The following is a 24,315-nucleotide window of genomic DNA, read 5'->3' on the forward strand; positions in this document are numbered from 1 at the left end:
TCACATTTATTACTGTTGAAAAAGAAAAAGTTGCCAAGATTAGATGTAACTGAACTGCTGATCAGTAAAACTGCTGATCCTTCATGTCTGCTACTAGCATGTGTAAAATGAAAATGGGCACCTTCTTCTTCTTCTTCTTCTTTAGATTTCAACAGCAGCTTGCATTCATTATTGTTGCACTACTGCCACCTACTGGATCCTAATATCTATATCTCAAATTCTCATAATGATCCCAGTATTATTAAAAAACCCCCCCGAAAAATCATCTTTTTCCCCTCAATGCTATTTAACTGATCAACAACATTCTCAAATTTAAATTCCCTATTAAAACCTAATTCCGTTTTAATGGGCGCTTTCTTCTTTTATTTCCAATTTTGACTTCCAATGATTCACTTCCTGTTAAAGAGCCCCCTGGTGGTTGAAAAAAAATCCACATATAAACGGCTTATAGTCCGGACAATACGGTATATGAAAAAAAATCTAAATGCTCTCTGGTATTGTTCAGGGGGCCGGACCAAATGTGGAGGTGGGCCGGATCCGGCCCGCAGGCCATAGTTTGGGGACCACTGGTCTAAAACCAATAGTGTAGTTCTCTAAGGAGTGCGCACAACTGTTGGCCCTGTATCTCTCTGGCTCAGAGATGGACTGGGGTCCTATTCAGGGTATGTACTTGCCTATTGACTGTTAGAGAAATGGTATGTCCAATTTAAACACTAGATGTCCCTCTTACACAGCTCAGTTGCTTGTACAGATATACCACCTTTATCTGTTTGGAGGACACACCAGTGTGCACACATACCTGTCTCTGACCTGACATGCTGCTTGTTTTTCTCCTCTTCCTGACATGCTTATACCTGCTCTCTCCACCTCCTGGGAGCTTATTCTAATCCTTGCATGGTGATTTGCTGATCTCTTTGGGGTGCTGGGTGCCCACTGTACAATCTGATTGGCCTCTAAGTGACCCTGCAGGTTTGAGGGGGGAGCGGGCCTCCATTGTAACCACAAAGAGAAAGTAACAGACTGTATGACAGGGATAAATTGCATGGGAGCAGTTGGAAAAGAAAGCAGGAAGAAAATACCAGAAGGAAGTAGATGAATTAGGGGGGGGCACATGTAAAGATTGCTAAACAAAAAAGCTGAGAGTGCCACTGTGAATCCTGAAAACAGGTAGGTGTTACATTCTCTTACTACTGAAAGCCAAACAGTACAAGACCTATTCCTCATGTGTCTGGTAGAACGTTTTCTGAAAGTACGATGAATCCACAATAATCCTTCATTTGTCTTTCTTAAGCACTTTTTTTGCTCAGACATGTATAGGCATGTGTGTGTTAGCATTTGCTTTGGTATGTCAACAGTTTCCTTTCTCCTCAGTTCGTACAGACATGAATAATCGTTCTATCGCCTGGTGGCTGAGACAGATTGATCTGCCCCAATACACCAAGACTCTGGAGAGTGAATATTATGGTCTGGAGGTATGTGAAGACTCAAAAGGCATCTGTTTGTGCTTGCTGGGATGCACATTTTTCTTTCTTCTGTGTTGAAATCCTCACTTCAATCTGGTGTAATCCCCTGCTGGCTCTCACTGTTGTTACTCTGCAGGGTTTGCTGTATGTAACGGATGGAGAGCTCAGGGATGCTGGTATAGAGGATGCAACACACAGAGAGACAATCCTCACTCAGCTTTCAAGAGATCGACAGAGGCTGGACCCGCTTTCTGGTCAGACACAACGAACACACACAGTGTGATATGTACACAGGGCTGGAGGAAAAACATGTTTAAAAAGATTTTCTTACTTGAAATCTATTTTTGTAACTAAAGCTAAATTATTCAAAATTTGCACCACAGCTGATTGCAAATTGTTGTAGTGTTAGTGAAAGATTACAGGGGCAGCAAATGACCCCTTTCTGTCCCTTCACTAAACTTACAAAAGAGTGATCAGCTTAATTAATGGTCATTGCGCGACTTTTAATTGACGAATCATAAACAATCCCACAATCTTTAACGAAAGAATTATTGGGAGTTTCAAAGTGCTGATTTTTCTGACTTTCTGTTTCAGCTGGCCCATAATTAAAAGATACAACAATTCTGTTTAACTGCTTTCTTAAAATGTCCTTCTCTATTATATTTCTAAAACTCTAAATTTGCCATGTTCTTTGCATTCTTAAAGATGCTGTTAAGTTACTGTAATTGTCGAGCCAGCGACTACAGAACACACTTAGTATCGGTTTGCTTGATGTAATATTACAGCGGACGTGAAGCTAAAACAAAGAATATATGACAAATAATACTAATTTAAAAAAAATCTAACTCCTACAGTGCAGATTCTAAAGGTGAAATCTTTCTGTTTTGCAAAATAAAGTCTCCGATTACTGTTGCCAAAGACTGCTTCTATGTTCTGTCATGTTACAATCATAGACTTTAAAAATTTGGGGTGTTCAGTCAGTGTGAGAGACCAAGATAAAATGGCACATTGTGAATTTAAAGGAATATGTTAAGTATTACTCTGATACTCATAAGTTAAACACAGTGCAACCAACTGACGTTATAAATGCTGTAATTAATAGTGTGTGTGTTTATTTTACTCTCAGTATCCAGCTGTTTTGTGAAGGACTTTAAGGCTCTTTAGAGAACAAAGAACATCATAAAAACTAAGAAACACAATGCACAGCACAGTAAAGATTTTCAAAGGATAAATTCAAAGTACAGTTAAAAAATATCCTATGTTTTGAACAACTTGCAGAGCATTTTCACTCCATCCATTTGGAAAAGAAATGTAAGGCAAATTAAAATCTATGAATACAGACAATAAACCAAACCAAAGTCCACACCAAATACAATTGGTAATTTTTGGCAAGACATTAGAATTACAGAGCCTCTAGATTCTGATTTTAAGTTTATTTCTAATGAAGAATGGGGGGGAAAATATGCATTTCTACTTGTGCAAAGCTGGTAGAGATCCATGCCAAATGACTTTCTGTGTTGGTTTTTATCTGTGAAGAGATATAAAAACCAGAATCTTTTCATTTCACAACATAGGACTAGGTTTTTATTTTTTGCTACATGACACAAAGTCTAAAACTAAAGTCCTTAACCTTTGATGGTGCAAAGTGCAAAATTCTCTGTAAAGCTGCTTTATGGGTCATAGTCAACTTTAAGTTGATACTATCAATTAGATCACTGCAGAAGTTGCAACTGCATCCTACAGCATATGTAGGGTGTGAGTTTAGTTTTCTGAAAAGAGCAGGCAAACAACTGAGCAGGCAGAGCAACCAGTGTCAGCTGACAACCAGGCAGGAGCAGCAATGTTACCTACAGCACTGCCTAAAGAAAGACCACGTCGGCTCAATTAAAGGTGCCACACACACATTTTCTCATCAAGATGTTTATAAGCAGACTGACCAGATGGAGGAGCAGCAGGTGTGAAGGTTTGTACAGAAGATTTGTCAAAGATTTAATATCAGTCCACAGTTTGTTTTTTTTAACTCGCACTGAAATTCCATCCCTGTCAAAATGAGTCACTTTCTCAACTTTTAATTATTTTCCATCCATCCATTTTCTTTCACCCTTGTCCCTCAGTGGGGTCGGGAGGGGTGCTGGTGCCCATCTCCAGCCAACGTTTCGGGCGAGAGGCGGGGTACACCCTGGACAGGTCGCCAATCTGTCGCAGGGCAACACAGAGACACACAGGACAAACAACCATGCACACACACACTCACACCTAGGGACAATTTGGAGAGGCCAATTAACCTGACAGTCATGTTTTTGGACTGTGGGAGGAAACCGGAGTACCCGGAGAAAACCCACGCATGCACAGGGAGAACATGCAAACTCCATGCAGAAAGACCCCAGGCCGGGAATCGAACCCAGAACCTTCTTGCTGCAAGGCAACAGCTCTACCAACTGCGCCACTGTGCAGACTGATATTGGACTGATATTAAATCTTTGGCAATTATTTTGCCAAAGTAAATAGCGCTTTAAGAGAAAAAGCACACACTGTCATATTGTGAAAGGGAGCATCTCAAATCAGTCACTTGTTTTAAGGTGATGCTGTTTTAAAACTAAAGTTGGCAAGCTATTGGGTGGTAGCACAACTGACAGCTGCTCTTAATATTCTGCACAATAAGCATTTGGCAACTAATACCACCTATAGCTAACATTTATTCCATATTTTCATTAGATAATCCAAATAAATACACTTTAGTGATGACATGTTTGTTCATATAGTCAATCAATACACTTTACAGTTATAGTAGCTGTAGAAATAGTGGTTATTTTCCTATTTCAAATAAAAGCAAGGTGATCATGTTATAACATTTTATCTGACATTCTTGTACTATTTATGTGAAATGAAAATCTCATTTAGCTCATGTTTAAATCCGAAGCTTAAAGTCAGTAATTGACAGTTTTCTCAAAATAAGCAACCAGTTCAAGGCATTCGTCAACAAATTGAGGGAGATCTTTTTAGTTTGCAACATAGTAAAGCAAAACAAAAAGTAAACAGACGATGCATGAATACACATTATTTTTCCAGGACACCAATGCCTGTACATAAAACATGTAAAGATTGCTTGCTTTCATTGCAATTTTAATTTACCACAACTGAAAATCTATTTATCAGGCAGCTTGTACTCTTGAGAATTTGAAAGCTTGATGTAAAACTTTTTTCTGTACTTTTTAACTTGAAGACATGAGTCATTACTGATATTGTTTATGCTGTGCATGACAAGCTGCTTTATTAGGCCACGTTATTTGGTATTAAGATGTTTCCTTCAAAAAATTGAATCCCTCAAGGTAAACATATCAAACAATTTATATATCCTGTATATTTTAAACATCCTATACATCCAAGTTTAATTTGTAAGTGGAAAACAGATTAAACATCTACCATGGCTCAGTTTGAACACACTGTTAACTTTGTGTTTCCTTCTCTTATCTTACAGGTTCATTTCTACCAGACAGATATGACTGTGGTATGCATCTTCTCTTCTAAGAAATGTGTGTGTCTCTGGCCCAGAAACTCAAACCTTAATGGCATTTGTCCTTGTCAGATGATCGGGTTGTGAAACACAAAGTCAGTCGACAATATTCCCTAGGATCATCATCGGACCTGGTGAGGCCTTCAGTAAACCCAAAGTTAATATTTACTGAATTGTTTATATAAATCAGTCAATCAATACATAGATAAATCAATCAATAAATAGATTGTAATTTATATTACTTGCAAAACAACATAAATCATAAATTTACACAGTTTTGTCAGTTTAAATCTTTCTAATGGGGCCACTGAAAGTTCACAACAAATGTCAATGTCAACCCAAATGATCCACAAACAGAGGAAATCAAAGCAAATTAGTCATTGATTGAAGTTGTGTGGAAACAACTGGAATGACATTGGGAATATTAAAAACAAGAACAAAAAAATATAAGGAAGGGAAAGAAGGGAGCGATGGTGGTGCAGGGGGAAAACTGGGACCCATCTATGGAGTCCTCAGTACCTGATGCAGCCATCACAGGTTCGAGTCCCAACCTGTTGACTGTGGCCACATGTCTTCCTGTCAGTTCACCCTGAAATAAAGGCCACTTTAGCCAATTTTCTTTAAAAGAAAGTCAGGAAATCTGAAAACTGTCAGTATTTGGGAAACATTCCAGTTTATGTGCAGATCAATATCAAGTAGTTTTACATTAGCTGATGGCCGATGAATACCAAAGAATAAGAAAGCTTTATAAATGATGCAAATTTGGATTTCCATCCAAGGGAATAGTTCATAAGATATATTGAAGAAAATTTGAATTGGTTTAAAAAAAAAAAGTAAAACGGATAGAACTACTGATTCTTGAATCAAGTTGAAAAACAATAGAAAGAACCGAAGACAAGAGGGAATAAAAAACACTTCACAATTTGAAGACAATTTAAGCGTCAGGATGGGTCAAAATCCCACCTGAGCTACAAATGTGACTGAAATCAGTTTATTTCTTGTACTATTCCACTTCATCTTACAAAACTTAACTGATGGACTAATTTGCTTCTATTTTTAGGCAGCCTGCCTGGTTCTTGGGTTGTTACAGACATCTGGTGGAGATTTTATGTCAGTTGCCCCATTGGGGATATTTAAATAAAGAAGAACCTTTACATGGTATTTTTATTAATAAAAATGTTTAATAAATAATAATAATAATAAAAAACAATAGTACACAATGAATTTTCGTCTTGCAACTGTTTGCTGTGGAACCAGCCAAAGGATCTGTTTCGTCAGCGCGTTCTTCCCCGCCTCCATCGCACTGACAAGAAACACCGTTTGTCGGCCTCCTGCTCGCAGCTCCGCCCTCTGGACGAGGACAATGCTCTCAGTCAAGAGGGCAAACACAGGTAAGCTTACGCCTGCTGCGTTAGTCTGTTAGACCCAGGAAAATGACAGTGGCTTTAGGGGAGGGGTCTGCAAATACTGTCCTTGAGGGCCAGTACCCTGCAACTTTTACATATGCATCTGCTTCAACACACCTGTAAAATAATCAATTCATTAGCAGGACTCTGGAGAATTTGACGGCATACTGAGGAGGTGATTCAGACATTTAATGCAGGCAAATCTAAAAGTTAAAGGACACTGCCCCCTGGGACTGGAGCTGAAGAGCCCTACTTTAGGAAGCAGCTGGATAATAATTAACATGTTTGTCATAAAAGCTGGAAGACTTTGTAATCAGAAAACTAACCAACTACTGAAAATCTGAAAGCCTATGAAGAGCTGCTCAGTTTGTGAAACATTAACTATGATTTAATCATCAAAGATAAATGCATTTGTTATGAGTAACGCTATGAATTAACCATCTTAATCCCAAGACTATTTTAAAGCATTTCGATTGTAACGGTGTCTTTGATGTTTGCTTTAAAGTTCAGGCTATTATAAACTGGGAACTAACGTAATTAAATCTGCCATCGGCAGTCTAGTTCAAACAAATAAATACATAAAAGCAGTTTCAAACAAGGCAAAGTAAAAAGCCTCCACTCATCAAACTGCTGCTTAAAAATCTCAAAAGCATCTTTAATTGTTGGGTGATTAAATGGGACACATTTTCTCCAAAAGCTGTTATTTAAAACACTGGTTAATATTAGTAGAGCAGAATGAAAATATTTTAAACCACAGATAAAATATTTATTCTTTCTCTGACCCTCTATGAAAAATGTTGATGTGGAACTGACCCAACTGATCTCAGGTAGCTCTTTTGTTGGACATTGGCAGCTATTTAATTCATTTTCTGTGCATTTCTTAATCATTTCTATTCCATCTGTACGGTGGCCCTCAGGTGCAAACCACTTCAGCAAATTGAAAAACACAACAAAGTGCAATTAAAAATGACAAAAACAACAACAAATTGACCTCTGGGCCACAGTACATTTGTGTCCAGTGTGTATAGAAAATTTCATATATTTCAAGCAAAGGAAAACAAAATGACCACCACCATCAGCAGGCAAGGAGGGTGAAGTGTTTTTGCCCAAGGAATAGAACCAGCAACCCACTGACTGCGGGATGGACTCCTACCACCGTTGCCACCATCATCCCAATCATGACACAAAAGTCCAATATGGCAATATTTTGTACTCATTATCAATGAGTACAAAATGCTGAGAAATTAATAATTATCAGTTCATAGTTGCTAATATATTCTCGCAGTTCAATGTAACATTTTCTTTATATCCTTTCAGTGTCAAGAGTAAAAGAAACTCCATTCATAGAGCCGAAAGTTGAGCTGAAAACCATTTTCTGAAGGAGAAGACGGCTAAGTTAGAACCCAGACGGTCCAATCTTTTACCAACCTGGTGATGGTGGTAGATGTTCACCCTGTAATCAGTGGGTTGCTGATTTGATCCCCTGTCCTAGTGTCCTGTGGTAAGACACTTCACCCACCTTTCCTGTGTTGGTGGTCATAGGACCGATGGTGTGATATGACCTGTCAGCCTGCCCTGGGGCAGCTGTGGCTACAATCCAGTAGCTTAACATCATCACCATATGAATGAGAATGCCGGTGTGCTGTGGTGGTGCAAGTGCAAAACACAATCCACGTCTTGAGGCCTTAGTCCTCATGGCGGTAGTTGCAGGTTCGATTCCATTTGCCGCATGTCTTCCCCCTCTCTCATTACCATGTTTCCTGTTGAACTATTTTCAAATAAAGGCCACTAGAGCCTAAAAATGAACGAGAATGACTTTGTTGTAAAGCATCTTTGAGGGTCCTGAACAGTGTTATACAATTCTGATTTCGCTTCATTTTGCCTCTAAGATGTTCATATTAACACCCATGCAGTGCAATTGCTTACACTAATCAGTGTAAAACACAACTTTTTTACTGACATTTTATGACCAGGTCATATTTAAAAATAAGCCTTGAGTAACCAAGGAATAAAAAGCTCAAGACAATTTTGTAGCAAGATTATTTGGAGAGCTTAGTAAAATGAGTCATTGTGTTGGTTGAGACACCAGCATCAAATACAAACATATTAGCAAACAACAAAATAATTTTATTTGTAGGCACCTTTCAAGGCTCCCTTGCCACCTTACATAACACTAGAAGTGTAATCAACATTGGTGAGGAGTGGTTTTGAAGCCCGCTAACTGTTTCGGACCGTGCAGAGTGCTGTGTGCTGGTAAAAGTAGGTCATTTAAGTTGAGGGAGAAAATCAGCTGAGAAACACTGGAGTACAGCTGCTCTCCTAAAACAGACAAGAAGGAAAGATAGTCCTGCTAAACGCGACCAGGTGATGTGTAGGTATCTCAGGAATGCCTGACACAGCATGCCGTGTTTCAGCGCACAGGAGGAGGAGGAGAGAGGAAGGAGAGCTCGGTAGAACTTGTGGTAACTCGTCGACTCTGGGCAGGAAGGACAGTATCAGGGGCTCAGGGAGGGACCAGAGGAGAGAAAAGACAGAACATTACATGTAACCCCAGCTGTTGTTTGGTTGCTGTTAGCGTGGAGCACAAGCCGCGAAACATGCCCGAGGGGAGTGAGTTGTGAGGCGGCCTTACAGGTAGGAACCACCGCTTTGGTCAGAGCTACACCGCAGCCTGACACGGAATCATTTTCAGCAAATTTATTTAGTTTGTTCTTGGAGTGGTTGAGAAACATATATAGCTTCAGACATAAGCTGCTGTTTACGTTGCTTTTGCTATATAGCTTAGTCCAAAAAAGTTAGTATGCTGTTACTATGTGTTTGCTTCCTGTAACTTTCCCAGTTTTTTCATTAAATAACCTACCTGTTGCGCAATTCTACTGATACCCTTCAGGTGTATTTGGGGCCTGATTACGTTTTTTTTTTGTTTTTTTTAACAAAGATACAACACAGGTGGTCATTATAAGTGCTGCAATCAGTGACCTCACATTAGATTTCACAACGTGGTTTCCGGGCACATTTCAAAGTGTTTGTAGTGGTGGTTCTACCGTGGCCAACGCCCCTTACAACAATATGTGGAACCTTGTTGCCCCATAAAAACATTAAAACTTTAATCACATGGACTTTGTATTTACTTCAAGCTATGTTTTTTTTTTTTTAAATAACTGGAGCACTCAGCTAAATAAAGAAACATAAACAGATATTATTCGAATTAAAGTCTAATGCTTTATTTTGTAGCATGTTTTATGTTTTCTTCTATGGAAGATTAGGGGTAACACAATTAAATAAATAAATATACCTTGAAATGTATATGTATAGTCTCCCTATAATTAATTAAATGTATTATAACTTTATTGAAAAAAACAATCATTAAATATTTAAGTGTTCCACTAAGTAAGTACATATATAATAGCATTATTAAATACACTAATAAATAATTTAATATATCATGAAACTATACATAGTAAATATGAAATAACTAAATCTGCCTTTTAAAATAATTAATTCAAATAATATATTCTCATTTAATGATATATTTAAGTATCTGCTAGTGTCTTTAATTATGTAATGATGTTTAATTTTATAATACATTTATTAATTGGAAATTCACATGACTGTATTTAATTTAATACACCTCTCTACTCCTTGATGTAACAACATGCATTAATGTTTACAAGGCACAACAAGTACAGTGCCTTGGAGGTGGAGAAAAATTATGCTTCTCGAACATTTCGCGGTTTATCAGGTTTCAGACATGTTCAGCGTTTGTGTTTTGCTGGAAGGGGAATCTTTATCTTGGTCTTTTGCAGTCTCAAATAGTTTTATTTTTCCAAGATTGCCACAACTTACAACTATTTATGCAACTAGCAGGAATATTGAAACATGTAACTGCAGGTATTCAGAGTTGCTTTTTGTTTCCCAGTGTGAAGTCCAATTTTGGAGAGCACTCCAGTCAGAATGTTCTACTTCTGAGAACAATTTCAATGCAGTATTATTTTAAACTACTACATTTTTTCATAGTCATCTCATGTTATGTTTTATTGTAATATTTGAATGTGCTTTTTAATTTTTACTCATTTGTCTGACTACTTCAGACTATGATCTGAATTTGACACTATAATCAAATCAAGAATAATAAATAAAATGTTAGATGTTTAACAATATTGGCTATAAAGTAAGGCATATACATTTGTTTGAAAATTTTAAACAAATGTGACTTTGAATGGTTGGAGGGTCTGTGCAAGGATATGTTTTGCTGTTGACTGTAAAGCAGAAGAGTAATCCTAGTGAAGGCCAGATGTATGACTAATGACTTTAAAACCTGTTAGGTTAACAACTACTGAGGCTTTCTCTATATGACAATATAATAGTGAGTCTTAATGCAGTGGAATCTTATTTCTTGTGAAATAAGAATAATTGTGTGTTTTGCTACTAATTATATTGTAAAGCTTTTAGAAACAATTTGATGGTAGATCTTGATACGAAACTATCTGAATTTTGTACTGTCCATATTTTCCGCTCTGCCAGGGATATGAAGTGACCTAATCCACTTCCAATTTAACAGTCTGTTTCCAAGACCCAAGGCAGGAAATCAACAGGATTTTGTTCTGTTTTACTCTGTGACTTGGGGTAGCTATTGTTAGCGATGCATTTCTCTGCAATTATTTTTTCTGCAATTATTTTTACAGTGACTGAATCAATTAGAAAACAAATAATAGAGGAGCAAATAAATGGTTTATTGTTGACATTTCACAATTTTTTGTACATGCGAAAACCATTTTGGATTTTAAGGGCAACGTTAATGAGGAACCTCTAACTTTCCAGTTTAGAGCTTACATTTTTTTTACAGTACAAATGGAACACACCCAAAGGTTGAATAATTTATTTTATTAACTGAGTTTACTTTTTAAAGGGTATGTTCATGTTTTGATTTTTTGGTTGCAGTTAATCTGATCTTTATCTGATGTAAGGTTGAGGTTGAAGTGTTTACAGTGGGAGGAAGGTAAAAACTCAAGGGAGGAAGGAAGGACAAAAATGAGGCATGCTGTTAGTCTGTTGGTTTTTCTGGTACTAATGACAGATCCAGACCTTGGTCTTCTGTCCTTGGCTAGTAGGAAAATGCAGCACCATAAACTTTGTACAGTAAGCCTCCATCCTTTCCGCTTTTGTTGTTTCAGCAAGAGGAAGAGTATCAGCGCATACTTCAGCCACCTGAAGGTAAGAACAGAACTTCTCTGTGTGTCTGCCCTTTTCCCTCCTCCCTACATATTGGTCTTCAAAGCCACTTTATACAAAAGTGGATAGGTAGATATAATTTAAATTGTTTTGTTTTCTAGATGTTTGGTGGTCGGAAAGAGATGGACATTCTGAAGAAGGAGCTTGAAGAGGAACTGAAGCTGAGCACTGAGGATCTGAGGAGCCATGCCTGGTACCACGGACCACTGAGAAGAGAGGTTCACATACCGCAATATATATGCTGCACACACACAAATGAAATATTATGCTGTTAGCTTAATAACATCAATTATCAGAATCTCAAATTTGCATTAAAACTATGATATGGGTCTCTCGAAGTATTTTATCAAGTATGTAAATATTATTGACAGTTCTCAACATCCTCCTCATGAAACTAGTATACAACAACAGTCTTCAGTCAGAGGCTTCACAGACCTCTATAGCAGATCCTTCCTTTCCATAGCTATCCGCATTTACATACAAGTTTTTGAAGAAAATTGTACAATACGAGTTAAAACAACATTTAACACATAAATGTCTGCATAATAAATTATTTTGGAATACAGGAAATAAATGAAGTTACTCCTTTTTAAAAATGTGTCAATTGCAAATGACCAGCATAAAACATTCATAAAATGAGGTGGAATGAAAATTATTTATACAAACACAATTTGATTCATTGATTGATTGAAAGAAAATGATGCAGCTGGAAATTTGTCAATTTCCATTTTAGGTTTTAGGGATGAGCAATATGGACGGGAAAGTTTATCACAGTGTTTTGTGATACTCATGTGATAAATATAAAAGTGGTAAAACTATTGCAGTCATTTTGACAAACGATAAATATGTACATACAGTATACAACAAACAGAATTAAAATGCAATTTATGCATTTATTCACTAGCATTATTCAGCACACCTCTGTGTTTTTAAAAATAAACTCAATAATGCATCCAATAATGTTTTTCTAGAAAAAACTACAGTATTTCTCTTTCTTCCTGAGACTTCTGCTGTCAGTTGGTTGAGTGTTGCTGAGTGCTTGGGGATAAGGTTACGTCCTGCAACACGTCTCTGTGGGGTTTTTCTCAGGTTGCATTATCTCTGAATTCACAAACACTAAAGTGTTGTAATCACAAGCGGACATGTTGCTTAGTGCCGATATAAACAAGATGCCATATTAAGAGTTTTGATTTAATTCATAATTCATGCTTTTGTTGTAGTCCTAGTAATTCAAGCACTAAGTCCGTCTTAATGAAGTTAATGCTCATTAAGACAAACATACTTGTTCATTATAAGATGAAGTTGACTTATTAACCTAAATGTACATGCAAAGTTTAATGGCAGTTATTTGTATGAGTTATCATAAACGCTGTAAAGTCTCTGTAATCATCAAGCCAAATATCCTGTTTGCATATAAAGTGAGAAGCCATTATACTTCTATTAGGAGACAACTATTGCATTTTAAATGGTCCTTTGCAATGTTTTGTACACGCAATACTATTTTGATGATATTCATGTGATGCTGTATTCAGTAGAAGCTGATAAGACAATGTAATATTGAGCAAATGCATCCTAACATAACAGGTGTGAATTTGTCAAAACTTGTTTTATAAAAGTGTTCACATGATAGTATTATATTTTGATGCTTTGTGTTACTGGTCTTTATCATTGCTGCTGTTTTAGACTGAACTATTACAGTGTTAATATACTGGAGTTAAGCTTGAGTACAAGTTCTAAAATGGTAAACAAAATTTCTGCCCTGTCGGTGGTTAATTAGCATCTTTCTTAAATAATGTGTATTCTAGCATCAGCACGAATGTAATTCTATACAGACCCATACAATAAATTAGAATAACACTAAAAAGCCTGCTTATTTTAGTGAAATATATAGATTGATTAGGTGGATGTTTGAAAACCTTCATTTGTCATTTATGACGACAGAAATGTGAGCTTAATAAGAGTTATGTTTAATACTTGCTTAAGGATATTTCTTCCAGAAAGTACTTTTAATCTGATAAATGAGACTTATTTGGGATTATATTCTAATTTATTAAATATGACTGCATAAATTAATCTGCTGCATTTCCTCCAGGCTGCAGAGCCCCTGTTCGAGAGCGACGGGGACTTCCTGGTCCGAGACTCATCCTCCACTCCTGGAGACTACGTTCTAAGCTGTTTCTGGAAGAATGGTCCGCACCACTTTAAGATCATAAAAGTAGTTCTTCGGCCTAAAAAGGTGTGTGTATGTACTGCTATCATTCACATATCCACATGATTTATGGTTTTACTGGTTTGACAGTAAATGTTTCTGTACAGGTTTTACATTTTTCAATGTTTCCTTATTACTGGCTGGACTAAAAACTCATGTAAACATGCCACTAGTTCAATGGATTTTTCCTGTTTGTTTTTTTCCCTTTATTTACGTGGATTCGCAATAATAACACTAAGTATTAATCAAATAGAAATGACATTAATGTTTGCAATCATCATATTTGCTTTATAAATATTTTATTATAAGTCATGTTTGTAAATGCATATACATGTACAAGTACGGAGGTCACTTGAAATATTTTCTAAAAATACTGCTGCTATGGCACCAATAATTAAGACCCCAATAAGAGACCAAAAATGTGAAACAACTGTTTTGTTTCTGAATCAGGATTTCTTTACAGAATTGTTGCATTTTATTATTCAGGGTGACATAATAACTTGATACGTGTTATTAGTTAGAAATGATGGTTATAATCATAGCCATCACAGAAAAAGGAAACAAAACACCCCAAAACTCCTCAAGTCAAACCCAGAAAGTGACTCCCTTCTCTACTTGTCAATAGTTTCTGCCTCCAACCTCTCTGCAACTATTGATTGACAGTGATTTCACATAATATAATGAGAAACGCGTAATTTTTGAAGTGCTATACTTCAAAATAGATTTGAGAAATGTTAATACTGTGTTCTGGTACGGCTTCAGAACAACTGCTGGATTTCCACCTGTTTGGGCTCCTTTCTGCTTCAAAGCACTATGCTGATACACAAGTCTTCCCTGTGACAGGGTTACTCCCGGGAGCTGTTCCAGTTTGAGGAAGATCGCTTCGACAACATTCCCGCTCTGATCCGATTTTATGTGGGCGGAAATCGATCCATCTCAAAGACTTCAGGGGCAATCATCTCCCACCCGATCAATCGGACCCTTCCTCTGCGTGTGATCAGTGAGGGTCACATGGAGCTTAAAAACAGCAGCAGCAGCAGCACCATAGGCAGAGAGAGAGAAAACCAAGCTGGGAGCAGCAAAAGGCGCAGCCTGAGCTCCTCCCATCAGGACACGCTGCAGCTCATCAATCCACTGCTAAGGTTTGGGTCGAGGTTTATGAGTGTGTTACTGTACTAAATATTACATACCATAGTACATGCGGTACTGTGAAACAGTTGCAAAGCATATCTCCAATTTTTATATCTTGCTTCCAAGAAGCCAGACTTTCAATAGTGTGACTGTTTACTTTTTTAGTTTGATCAATGTTTCTACCACACTCCTCAGTATCCTGTCAAAGTCCTGTTGAAGGACTGGTTAAAGATGAGTTGGAAAAGAAGGCTTGGGATCTTGTTAGCCACATAATAAACTCAGAGAGGTTGAAAACCTTTGCACTGAATTGTGAGGTTGAAATAACAGACTCCATTCTGTATGTGTGACAGGAGTGGAAGCCAGCCTGCTAACTTGGAAAATGTTGGACGAAGGCCTTCACTTCAGTCTGCACAGTCTGACAGCAATCTACGAACTGGTACGTCGTCATGTTTTATCTTTTTTCTTTGTTTTTAAACAACTCATTCAGTGTAGTGTAGAACTGGCCACTGTTTGAAGCATTGTGATGCTGCAAATAAAAACAAAGCAGGAAACAAACCCCAGCATAATTAATAATTGGCCTTCAAGGTGAGCACAATATTTCCTCCATGGGCTGAACCACCTGCCCACTGATGCACCGGCCACCTGAAGAACACATGCAGACTTTATTAGCACAGACACAGAGCCACCCACCGGTGGCAACTTACAATATACTGGAAGAAGCATGAAGATGTCATCATTTTCTCAGATTGTTTAAACACAGTAATCTTAGTTTATGTAGTAGTAACATTCATTATTTAGCATTTTAGTGATGGAAAATAATTTCAATAAATCTACCCAAAAGCAGGAAAGGTTTAACTTGATTTAATGCCAGATGGTAAAAAACATGTATTTTTCTACAGCGTATGTAAATACTGTACCTGGTTTCCATAGTTTCGTATCATGTTCTCAATCAGGAGCTCCAGAGACAGTCCCACCAGACGACACAGACTCCGACCCCATTTCTCCTGTGTTTCGCACAGGCAGCGAACCCCTGCTGAGCCCAAGACCACATCACACGCGCCCCTCCCATCCAGGTACTAATAAACTATTTTCCCCAGGAAAATATAGTGAACCCACATGAAGCACACTCGTCTCTGCCTCCAGGTGGTGGTGCAACATTGCGAGGTTCAGATGGGCAGTTGCATCCCAGAGCTCCTCCAAAACCCCTCAGGGTCTCCACCGTCTTCTCCAATGCCTCGCCTCTTCCTTCCACAGACCCAGATGAAGACCCCTCATCGTACTACAGTGAGCTCATCATACGGGTAAAAATAATAAAATATTTTATTCCTAGCAGTAAACCCTCCACAGAGAGTATAAGGCCTGTTGTTGTGTTCAGGTCCCTCAGTCTCAGAGGAAGGGCCATGTGGACCGGCTGCGTGCGGAGGAGAAGTGGCAGAGCCGAGCTCGCCTCACAGAGACTTCCTTTGGGTTCTTGGAGGCCCAGAACAACGGGCCATCCTCACAGCTGTTGTTTCAGAAAGAGATCCAGAGGAAGGCAGCAGAGGAAGAGAGAGACTGGCATTTTGAACGACCACATGTTTGTATAAATAGCATTCGGTTTACTGTTAGGAGTATTTATATTTGCAGCTGATTTGAGTAGATTATACTCATGGACTATACTAGCTATTATTATTAGGCCCGAGCAGCTAAGCGCTGCAAAGGCCTATTGTAATCGCAGGATTTCTTATTCTTGTTGTTTTTCTTATTATTTTTCTGTCACTTTGCGGGGCTGTTTGGGGGCTTTATCATATTCAAAAACTCACCAAACTTCACCCAAAATTGTCCCCCGACAAAAATTTTCGGATTCTGGTGGAAGCCGAAGTGGGGGTGGCCAAACGGCTCTACAGCCCCCCCCAAAGTGAGTTGGGGGAAACCGTAGGTCGTAGAGATCTGAAATTTGGTATGTAGGTAGATCTCCCCAAATCAAGAAAAAAGTCTCTTGGAGGTACCCCCTAAAATGCTCAGGGAGGTGGCCATTTTGGGTCAAAGATCAAATTTTGGCCATTTTTCCATTATAATCACGTCGAACTTTAACAAACTCCTCCTAGGAACTTTGACCTATCGGCTTCAGTTTTGGTCAGGATGCAGTTAAGGGGTGTGGCATTAAAAGTGAATAAAATGGTGAGTTTTCGTACATGTTTAGGGGGCGTTCCGGGGCGCCGAAGTTGGCGTACTCGCCACAGAAAACCAACCGCCTCAACTTTCACATAGAAAGGTCAATTGGCACCAAACTTGGTATGAGGGATCCTGGTTGGATGCCTGACGATCTTATGTCGTCATAGTCTGACCTCACCTAAGCCCCGCCCCCTCAGAACAGAAAGTAACTTTTGTTTACTTGGAAAGATACATCTCTGGCTCTCTTGACCTATTCAAGATGATCTGGTGTCAGATGACTGATAACAAGTTGGTCTCACTTGCTTTAAAGCGCCAAGAGTTTCCAGTGGAGGGCGTGGCCTAATTCCTCCACAGCGCCCCCTAGAATATTTTAAATAATCAGCCCCCAGCCATGCTTTATCCCACAATTATGAAACTTGGTACACATGTGTAACTTGTCAGGACCTACAAAAATGTCTCTTGGAGCCATGGTAAAACCCAACAGGAAGTCGGCCATTTTGGATCAAAGTCACCATTTTGTCTTTTTTCATTGATGTTGTATCTGGGTGAACTCGTCCTAGAGCTTTCCAGATCCAGGCTTCAAACTCAGTCAGCACAGTCTTGAGGCATTGAGGGTCAAAAGTTAGCAAAGGAATTTTCCTATGTCAAAGCATGTGGGCGTGGCCAAGCCTCAAATCTGGCCATTCTCCATGAAACATGAAGGCTGTGGGAACTGCGCCAGAGCGTCAGCGGTGGCGAGAAGGTGGTGGTGCAGGAACCCCCACGGTGGCAAATAGGCTGGAGCGGCGCTGAGCTGCGAGGGCCTCCAACGCCGCTTGCGGCTTTAATTATTAATATTATTATCGAAAGTATTCACCCCGCTTCACTTTGTTCCACATTTTGTTACAGCACATACTTGCTTTAAGGCAGCCTTGACTGTTCATTTTCTCAAGGATAAGGATTTTCCCTTGATGAAAATGTAATATTTATTTTTCTACAATATTCTTTCAGGATCAACAATAAAAACAACAGTTTCTAGAAAAAAATATTCTGGAATATTCTAGAAAATATATTTATTTGATTATTTTCTATTTTCTAGAATATTTTTCTGGACTAACAATAAAAGCAAGTTTATAGAAAAGAAATCTGGAATGTTCTAGAAAAAAAGTAATTCTTTGATTACGTTCTAGTTTCTAGAATATATTTTCTGGAGTAACAATAAAAACAAGTCTAGAAAAAAATCTAGAAACACACGTCCTTGATTACACTCTATTTTCTAGGATATCTTTTCTTGGAAACAGAAAAAAATAAATAAAAAAAACCTAGAAAGTAATCAAAGAAACTTATTTTTTAGAAAATATTCTAGATCATTTTTCTAGAATGACTAATTTTTTTTTAAAGAAAATAATTATTTTCTTGAATATTTTCTAGAAATTCAGTTTTATTGTTAATCCAGAAAAAATAAAATAAAATAAAAAACCTAGAACGTAATCACAGAAATATATTTTCCAGAAAATATTCTAGAAATTCCAGAATTTTCACAAAAAATGTACTAGAAAAAAAATTAGAATATTTTTTCTGGACTAACAATAAAAGCAAGTTTATAGAAAAGAAATCTGGAATATTCTAGAAAAAAATAATTCTTTGATTACGTTCTAGTTTCTAGAATATATTTTCTGGAGTAACAATAAAAACAAGTCTAGAACAAAATCTAGAAACACACGTCCTTGATTACACTCTATTTTCTAGAATATCTTTTCTTGGAAACAGAAAAAAATAAATTAAAAAAACCTAGAAAGTAATCAAAGAAACTTATTTTTTAGAAAATATTCTAGATCATTTTTCTAGAATGACTAATTTTTTTTAAAGAAAATAATTATTTTCTTGAATATTTTCTAGAAACTCAGTTTTATTGTTAATCCAGAAAAAAAAATTAAATAAAAAACCTAGAACGTAATCACAGAAATATATTTTCCAGGAAATATTCTAGAAATTCCAGAATTTTCACAAAAAATGTTCTAGGAAAAAAATAATGTTTCTAGAAAAATTTTCTAGAAAAATATTCTTGAAAATAGGATGTTTTCTAAAAAATTTCTAGAAATTTCAGAATCTTCTAGAAATTGTATTTATTATAATATTTATTCTTTTAAAATATTCTATTTTCTAGAATATTTTTTCTAGAAACTATTTGTTTTATTGTCAAATATTGGTTAATCCAGTTTTTCATAAGAATTTACCCTCGTACCTTAATATATTTTGTAGCAGCTTTGTTAGTAAGTATTAGGCATATCTCTACATGATTGACTCACCTACATTTGGGCATTTTCTTCTCCTTCCGTCGAGTCACAATAGATGAACACCATCAGTAAACTATTGAGGTATTTTCTGAGATGATCAATTGTGCTGATTCTGGGCTCTGGCTCTGGTTTTGCCCATCAAAGGATGCTGCTGAATTCACTCCTTTGTTATTTTGACTTTCCATGACAAAGAAAAGCCATGACCAATAATAAATCAGATTATCTTTGCTGTGCTCTACCCAGCTGAAGTCTTGCTCTCCCTCGTTCCCACAGCCTCCCGTCCCCAAAAGCATGAGGAGAGACAGTTCTTTAATTTCATTTTATACACTTCATTCTGAAAATAACAAACTTTTTCTCTGAGTTGCAGTATCCACATTCAAGAGTATTGTTGTTAGCACGATGTGGTAGAGCTTAGGTATGATCAAAAGAAGGTAGTTTATGTCAGTTTCTAACTGCTTTGGCTCTTTTGAACCAGAGGTTACTGGTCAGTTTGGATCAGGCTGAAAATTGTCTGATTCCGGTCATGAACCACTGCTTGGCACACTTCAACTTTCTACCTGCTTATGTTCAATTAAAAAGATCAGTATTCAAGTTAGGGCAGTTAAAATTAATAAATTCATTTTGTTTTAACTTCAATTTTGGAATTTTGTAGCACTTCAAGGATTACTATAAGTTCAGACCAGAGGTGTGACAGTTGTCCTCTGTCTGACTGTGCTGCAGATTGAGACGTCATCCTGTTTCCAGTTGGACCAGTTCACCTCGCTGCTCTTGCCGGATCACAACAGGCCTTTGGAGTCAAATGTTTTGCTCGCTGTCAAAGAGCTCTTCAGCCGATCAGATGCCAAAACTCTTGCTCTGCACATGCTCAGTGTTGACTGTCAGGTAGGAACTTACATTATATCGTATGATGGCAGCTGTAAACATTTCAAAGCCCTGTCCTATGTTTATGTAATGAAACTATGTTTGTCCATTTTAATCTTATATTGACTAAAAATTTGACTTCTATCTTATTTAGCAGCATTTACAGTCAGAAGTTAAAATGAACCACCAAATATAATTAGTTTTTAATTAGTTTGCCGTCATTTTAACAAATTCATCTGGATTCCTTGACTGCGACAGGTTGCACAGGACATAACTTATTGTGATTATTAAAAAAATAATTTATCTATTTTGGTTATTTGGGGTTTCTAAATTGTCTGATGAAGTTTGGAAAAGTATGTTATTAAATCATAGTACTTTCAAGGTCATCGTGTTAATGAATTGTTTTTGACCTGGCAGTTGAATGTTGCACTTTCAACTGCCAATTTGAAATAAATCTTCAAATCTCTGCTGCTTTGGCTCTTTTGAAATTTGATCTTTTTTTCCTAGAATCCTCACTTCATTTATCATTCACATGTGGTTTAAATATTAAATACACTAAAAGCTATTTTAATGTAATCATATACATTCCACCTGATTGTAGCTATCAAACTGTGCAGCCAAGTTCAATTAGTTATTCAAATTAGTTTGAAAGGTTTTCCATCTTGCACAGACTTGTCGCTATCATCTCTCTATTGTGAATTACAAACTCCTGTACAGCAAACATCTATAAAATATTCACAATGAATCAGCTAAACAAATGAAGTCTTGTTGTCCTCATTTAGAATTTAATGTGAAAACCTTTAATGCAGGTAGCACGCATTGTTGGTGTGACTGATGAGCAGAAGAGAATTATGGGAGTGAATTCGGGACTGGAGCTTGTTACTCTGCCACATGGACATCAGTTACGGCAGGACTTGCTGGAAAGGTAATTAGCAGTGATGCGTTTGGTTCTTTAAAACAGAAAATTAGCCGACACAGACAACTTCTTGGTTAGCTTCCAAATGTTTATGGTTACATTTTCTTTAAAGACACTTTATATTCTTTTCAATAGCTCTGTGAATTATACCTTGAAAACAAGTTGTACTGAAGTCTGTCTTAGTAGTTTGATGCATCTAGTTCTAGTATCCTGACAACCCCCTGCACTTCATTTCTATTTTTTTCTGTAGGCATCATCTGATAACCCTTGGCGTGGCAGTAGACATACTGGGCTGCACTGGGACGGTGAACCAGAGAGCAATGGTTCTGCACAAAGTAATCATGTTGGCTCAGGCCCTGAAAGAACATGTGTACAACCTTTTCTCCTTCTCAGCTGTTATGAAGGCCCTGGATATGACTCAGGTAGTGCAACTTGGCAAGGGGCTTAAAATCCTTAAGATTTTCTTTCACTCATCTTTGTTTATTCTCTCGTGTGTCCAGATCGTGCGGCTGGAGATGACATGGCGAGCGCTCAGGAGGAACCACACAGACAGTGCAGTTTTGTATGAGAAGAAACTCAGACCCTTCATGAACTCATTGAATGAAGGAAATGGTGAGTGTTTTGAGTGTCTGATTGTCACATCTGTATGTTCGACGTTAACAACAGTCACCATACTTTTACCAACGCAGCAACTATCTTGCTATATTTAGCCACTTTCAGACAAAAAAATTGGTATCGGCTAAAATCGGAATTGGCAGGTCAGGCTTCCTAATGTTCGTAATCAGTGATCATTACTGACCATTAGTACTGATCATTAGTTAGTGATTTGTCATCCTAGTTTGAAAATGTCATGTTTAATAACTGGGGTCAACATACAACGTAATAAGGTAATGTTATTGACCTGTTAACTGTATGATTTGACTAAATTTACTTTCTTGGGGTTCTTGAGACGAGTTATTAATAGACATCATGTTAAACTGAATTGAGTAAAATAAATACAACTTTAACCCATTTCTTTAGCTGGTGACTGATGGGGTTCATGTTTGTCTGCAGACTCTGTAGTCCAGGGTCCCATTGCTGTGCCACACCTGGTTCCTCTTCTCATGCTGATGGAGGGAGAGGACCCAGTGGAAAACAATGAGCGGGGCTGCCAGGTGCTGTCTGACCTCCTCCAATCAGCTCGCAGCGCTGCGTTACACTCCCAGGTTTACCAGAAGAATGCGCAGACCCTGCTCACAGGTTCGTCTTCATGACATGAGTATGAGAGCTGATTAATTTAAGAACTGAAACAGAAAGTAAATGTAGAGGATTTATGGTGAGAACAGTGAGAACCTGCTGCTCAGGTAACGTCTCTCAAGCACTCCTTCAAATAAACGCAGGCTGAATTTTTAAGATTTAGTCTTTGGGTTGAACTGCAAGAGTTTTGTGACTCGTAGGAAAATTGCTCATCACAACTGTCCTGTGCTATGCTACATATGAATCTGTTTATGGTTATTGATTAGGCCTTTTCAGGGCAGGATCTACATGTTGCATACTCAAAAATAAATGGTATATGATGTGAAGTGAGTTCTGTTCTCATGTCTGCTGCACCTCTTCACCAGCAGACTGGACTCCCGTCCCGGAACTGCTGGAGACTTTCCGGACAGAGTTCGCCCTGCGGTTGTTCTGGGGGCAGCAGGGCGCAGCCGCAGACAAAAAGGAGCGATACGAGAAGTTTGACAAGATCCTTTGTGTTCTTTCCGATAAACTGGAACCTGTGGAGGTCTCTCCAAAACAACCAGGCACTTTAACCTGAACCAGTTACTGCACAAGGAAGCTGGCAACTGGACTTCCTCATCAGTGGAATGCATCAGTGACCTTTGATGTCTTCAGAAATGTAGAATATTGCAGTGGTGAGATGTTAACTGCCAGAGATGAGAGACTCTGTAAAGTTTGTCAGATGACTAATTTTATCTCGAGTTTATCTGTGAGCAGACTCTCACTGTTTAAAGACTTTGAGTATTTTTTTTTTCTTTAACAGAAAAATGTTTTATCAAAAAGTTTATTATTTTAGGTTTTAATTTAGCAACTGAACCATTTTCCTACTGAGTTGTTGGTTCCATTCACCCTTAAATGATTGTTTTATGGGACTTTATTGTAAATAATGTTTTTCATTTCAGGATGCACAATTGAATAAAATGCTTTAGTTCTTATAACTACTTCTGCAAAAACATAAAAAATGTTTGTCACCTTACTTTGATACAAGGGGCACTTGTAATGTTTATTAAATATTACACAAAAAGACAACAAAGGCAACAAATGATTAAACATGATATGACTCAGTAAAGGAAATCTCTTCATAGTTCCAGTCAGGAGATGAATCTTAAATCCCTCATTCCTCCATTTGGAATGGCTTACATGCAGATACAACTTATTTATTGCACATTGGGTAACACAGTTGATGTGGATTTCAGTTATTTTTTGACAACTTGCTTGCTTTTTTAAAAAGGATTTTTGTTTACTCCCAAATGTTTCAGCCTCAAAACACAAATGGATCAACAACTAATTAAGAAATCCACATTTTTCTTCATTTTATTTTTAGGTCTTTACTTTTAAAATGCAGCATTCGGTTTTAAAAATGTAAGAAACAACCCTTTAGACATCTGAGTTTAAACTATAAATGTAAATGTGAAGTAAAAATTACATTTGAGGTATTCTTGAAGTTGAGAGTTACTCTTGCACTTTCAGCTACATTACCTTGCAAAAGTACTTTTAAACGTTTAAAAGTTTTCCATAATGTGTCATGTCACAGGCATAAACTTCAGTGCTTATTAATGGAATTCTGTGTGATTGTCAAACACATAGTGGATTATTGTGAAGTGAATAATAAATTATGAATGGTTTTCTAAAATTTCAACAAATAAGTTTTATTCAGCCACTGTTACACTGATGACCATTGAAAATCACCCAGCAGGATTACAGAGCTGAACGCTTCTGCAAGGTTCTTCAATCTGTTTTAGACTTGGAGGACGTGAATACAGAAACTAAACACTTAAGAGTGAGTAGATCATACTAAGAGGCAGATCGTTGACAATGTTTTATGCTGTTTGGTTCAGTTAATGATACCTAATTAAAACTAACATTGTTTTTCTGCAACAGCAATATGACTAACTT

General features: G+C 37.5%; 1 protein-coding gene across 3 annotated transcripts; it reads left to right on the forward strand.

The window, feature by feature from the left end:
* Positions 1–1,003: 1,003 nt before the first annotated feature.
* Positions 1,004–23,381, forward strand: sh2d3a (SH2 domain containing 3A). Of its 3 annotated transcripts, none has more exons than XM_008404649.2 (20): positions 1,004–1,167; positions 1,372–1,472; positions 1,600–1,717; positions 4,942–4,971; positions 5,050–5,111; positions 6,235–6,368; positions 11,558–11,597; positions 11,717–11,833; positions 13,708–13,851; positions 14,668–14,966; positions 15,306–15,391; positions 15,909–16,028; positions 16,099–16,256; positions 16,331–16,531; positions 20,106–20,267; positions 21,056–21,171; positions 21,413–21,584; positions 21,663–21,774; positions 22,216–22,401; positions 22,764–23,381. In XM_008404649.2, exons 2-20 carry the CDS (start codon positions 1,383–1,385, stop codon positions 22,955–22,957), a joined length of 2,541 nt encoding a protein of 846 aa, XP_008402871.1. In that variant the 5' UTR covers positions 1,004–1,167; positions 1,372–1,382; the 3' UTR covers positions 22,958–23,381. The 3 variants fall into 3 exon arrangements, with proteins under 3 accessions (XP_008402871.1, XP_008402880.1, XP_017161469.1); XM_008404658.2 differs by having other exon boundaries at positions 1,006–1,167; positions 22,767–23,381; XM_017305980.1 differs by lacking the exons at positions 1,004–1,167; positions 1,372–1,472; positions 1,600–1,717; ... (1 more) ...; positions 5,050–5,111; positions 6,235–6,368 and adding an exon at positions 8,570–9,017.
* The last annotated feature ends 934 nt before the right edge of the window (positions 23,382–24,315 follow it).

Source organism: Poecilia reticulata, linkage group LG1, assembly GCF_000633615.1.
Source record: "Poecilia reticulata strain Guanapo linkage group LG1, Guppy_female_1.0+MT, whole genome shotgun sequence".
NCBI classification, from domain to species: domain Eukaryota; kingdom Metazoa; phylum Chordata; class Actinopteri; order Cyprinodontiformes; family Poeciliidae; genus Poecilia; species Poecilia reticulata.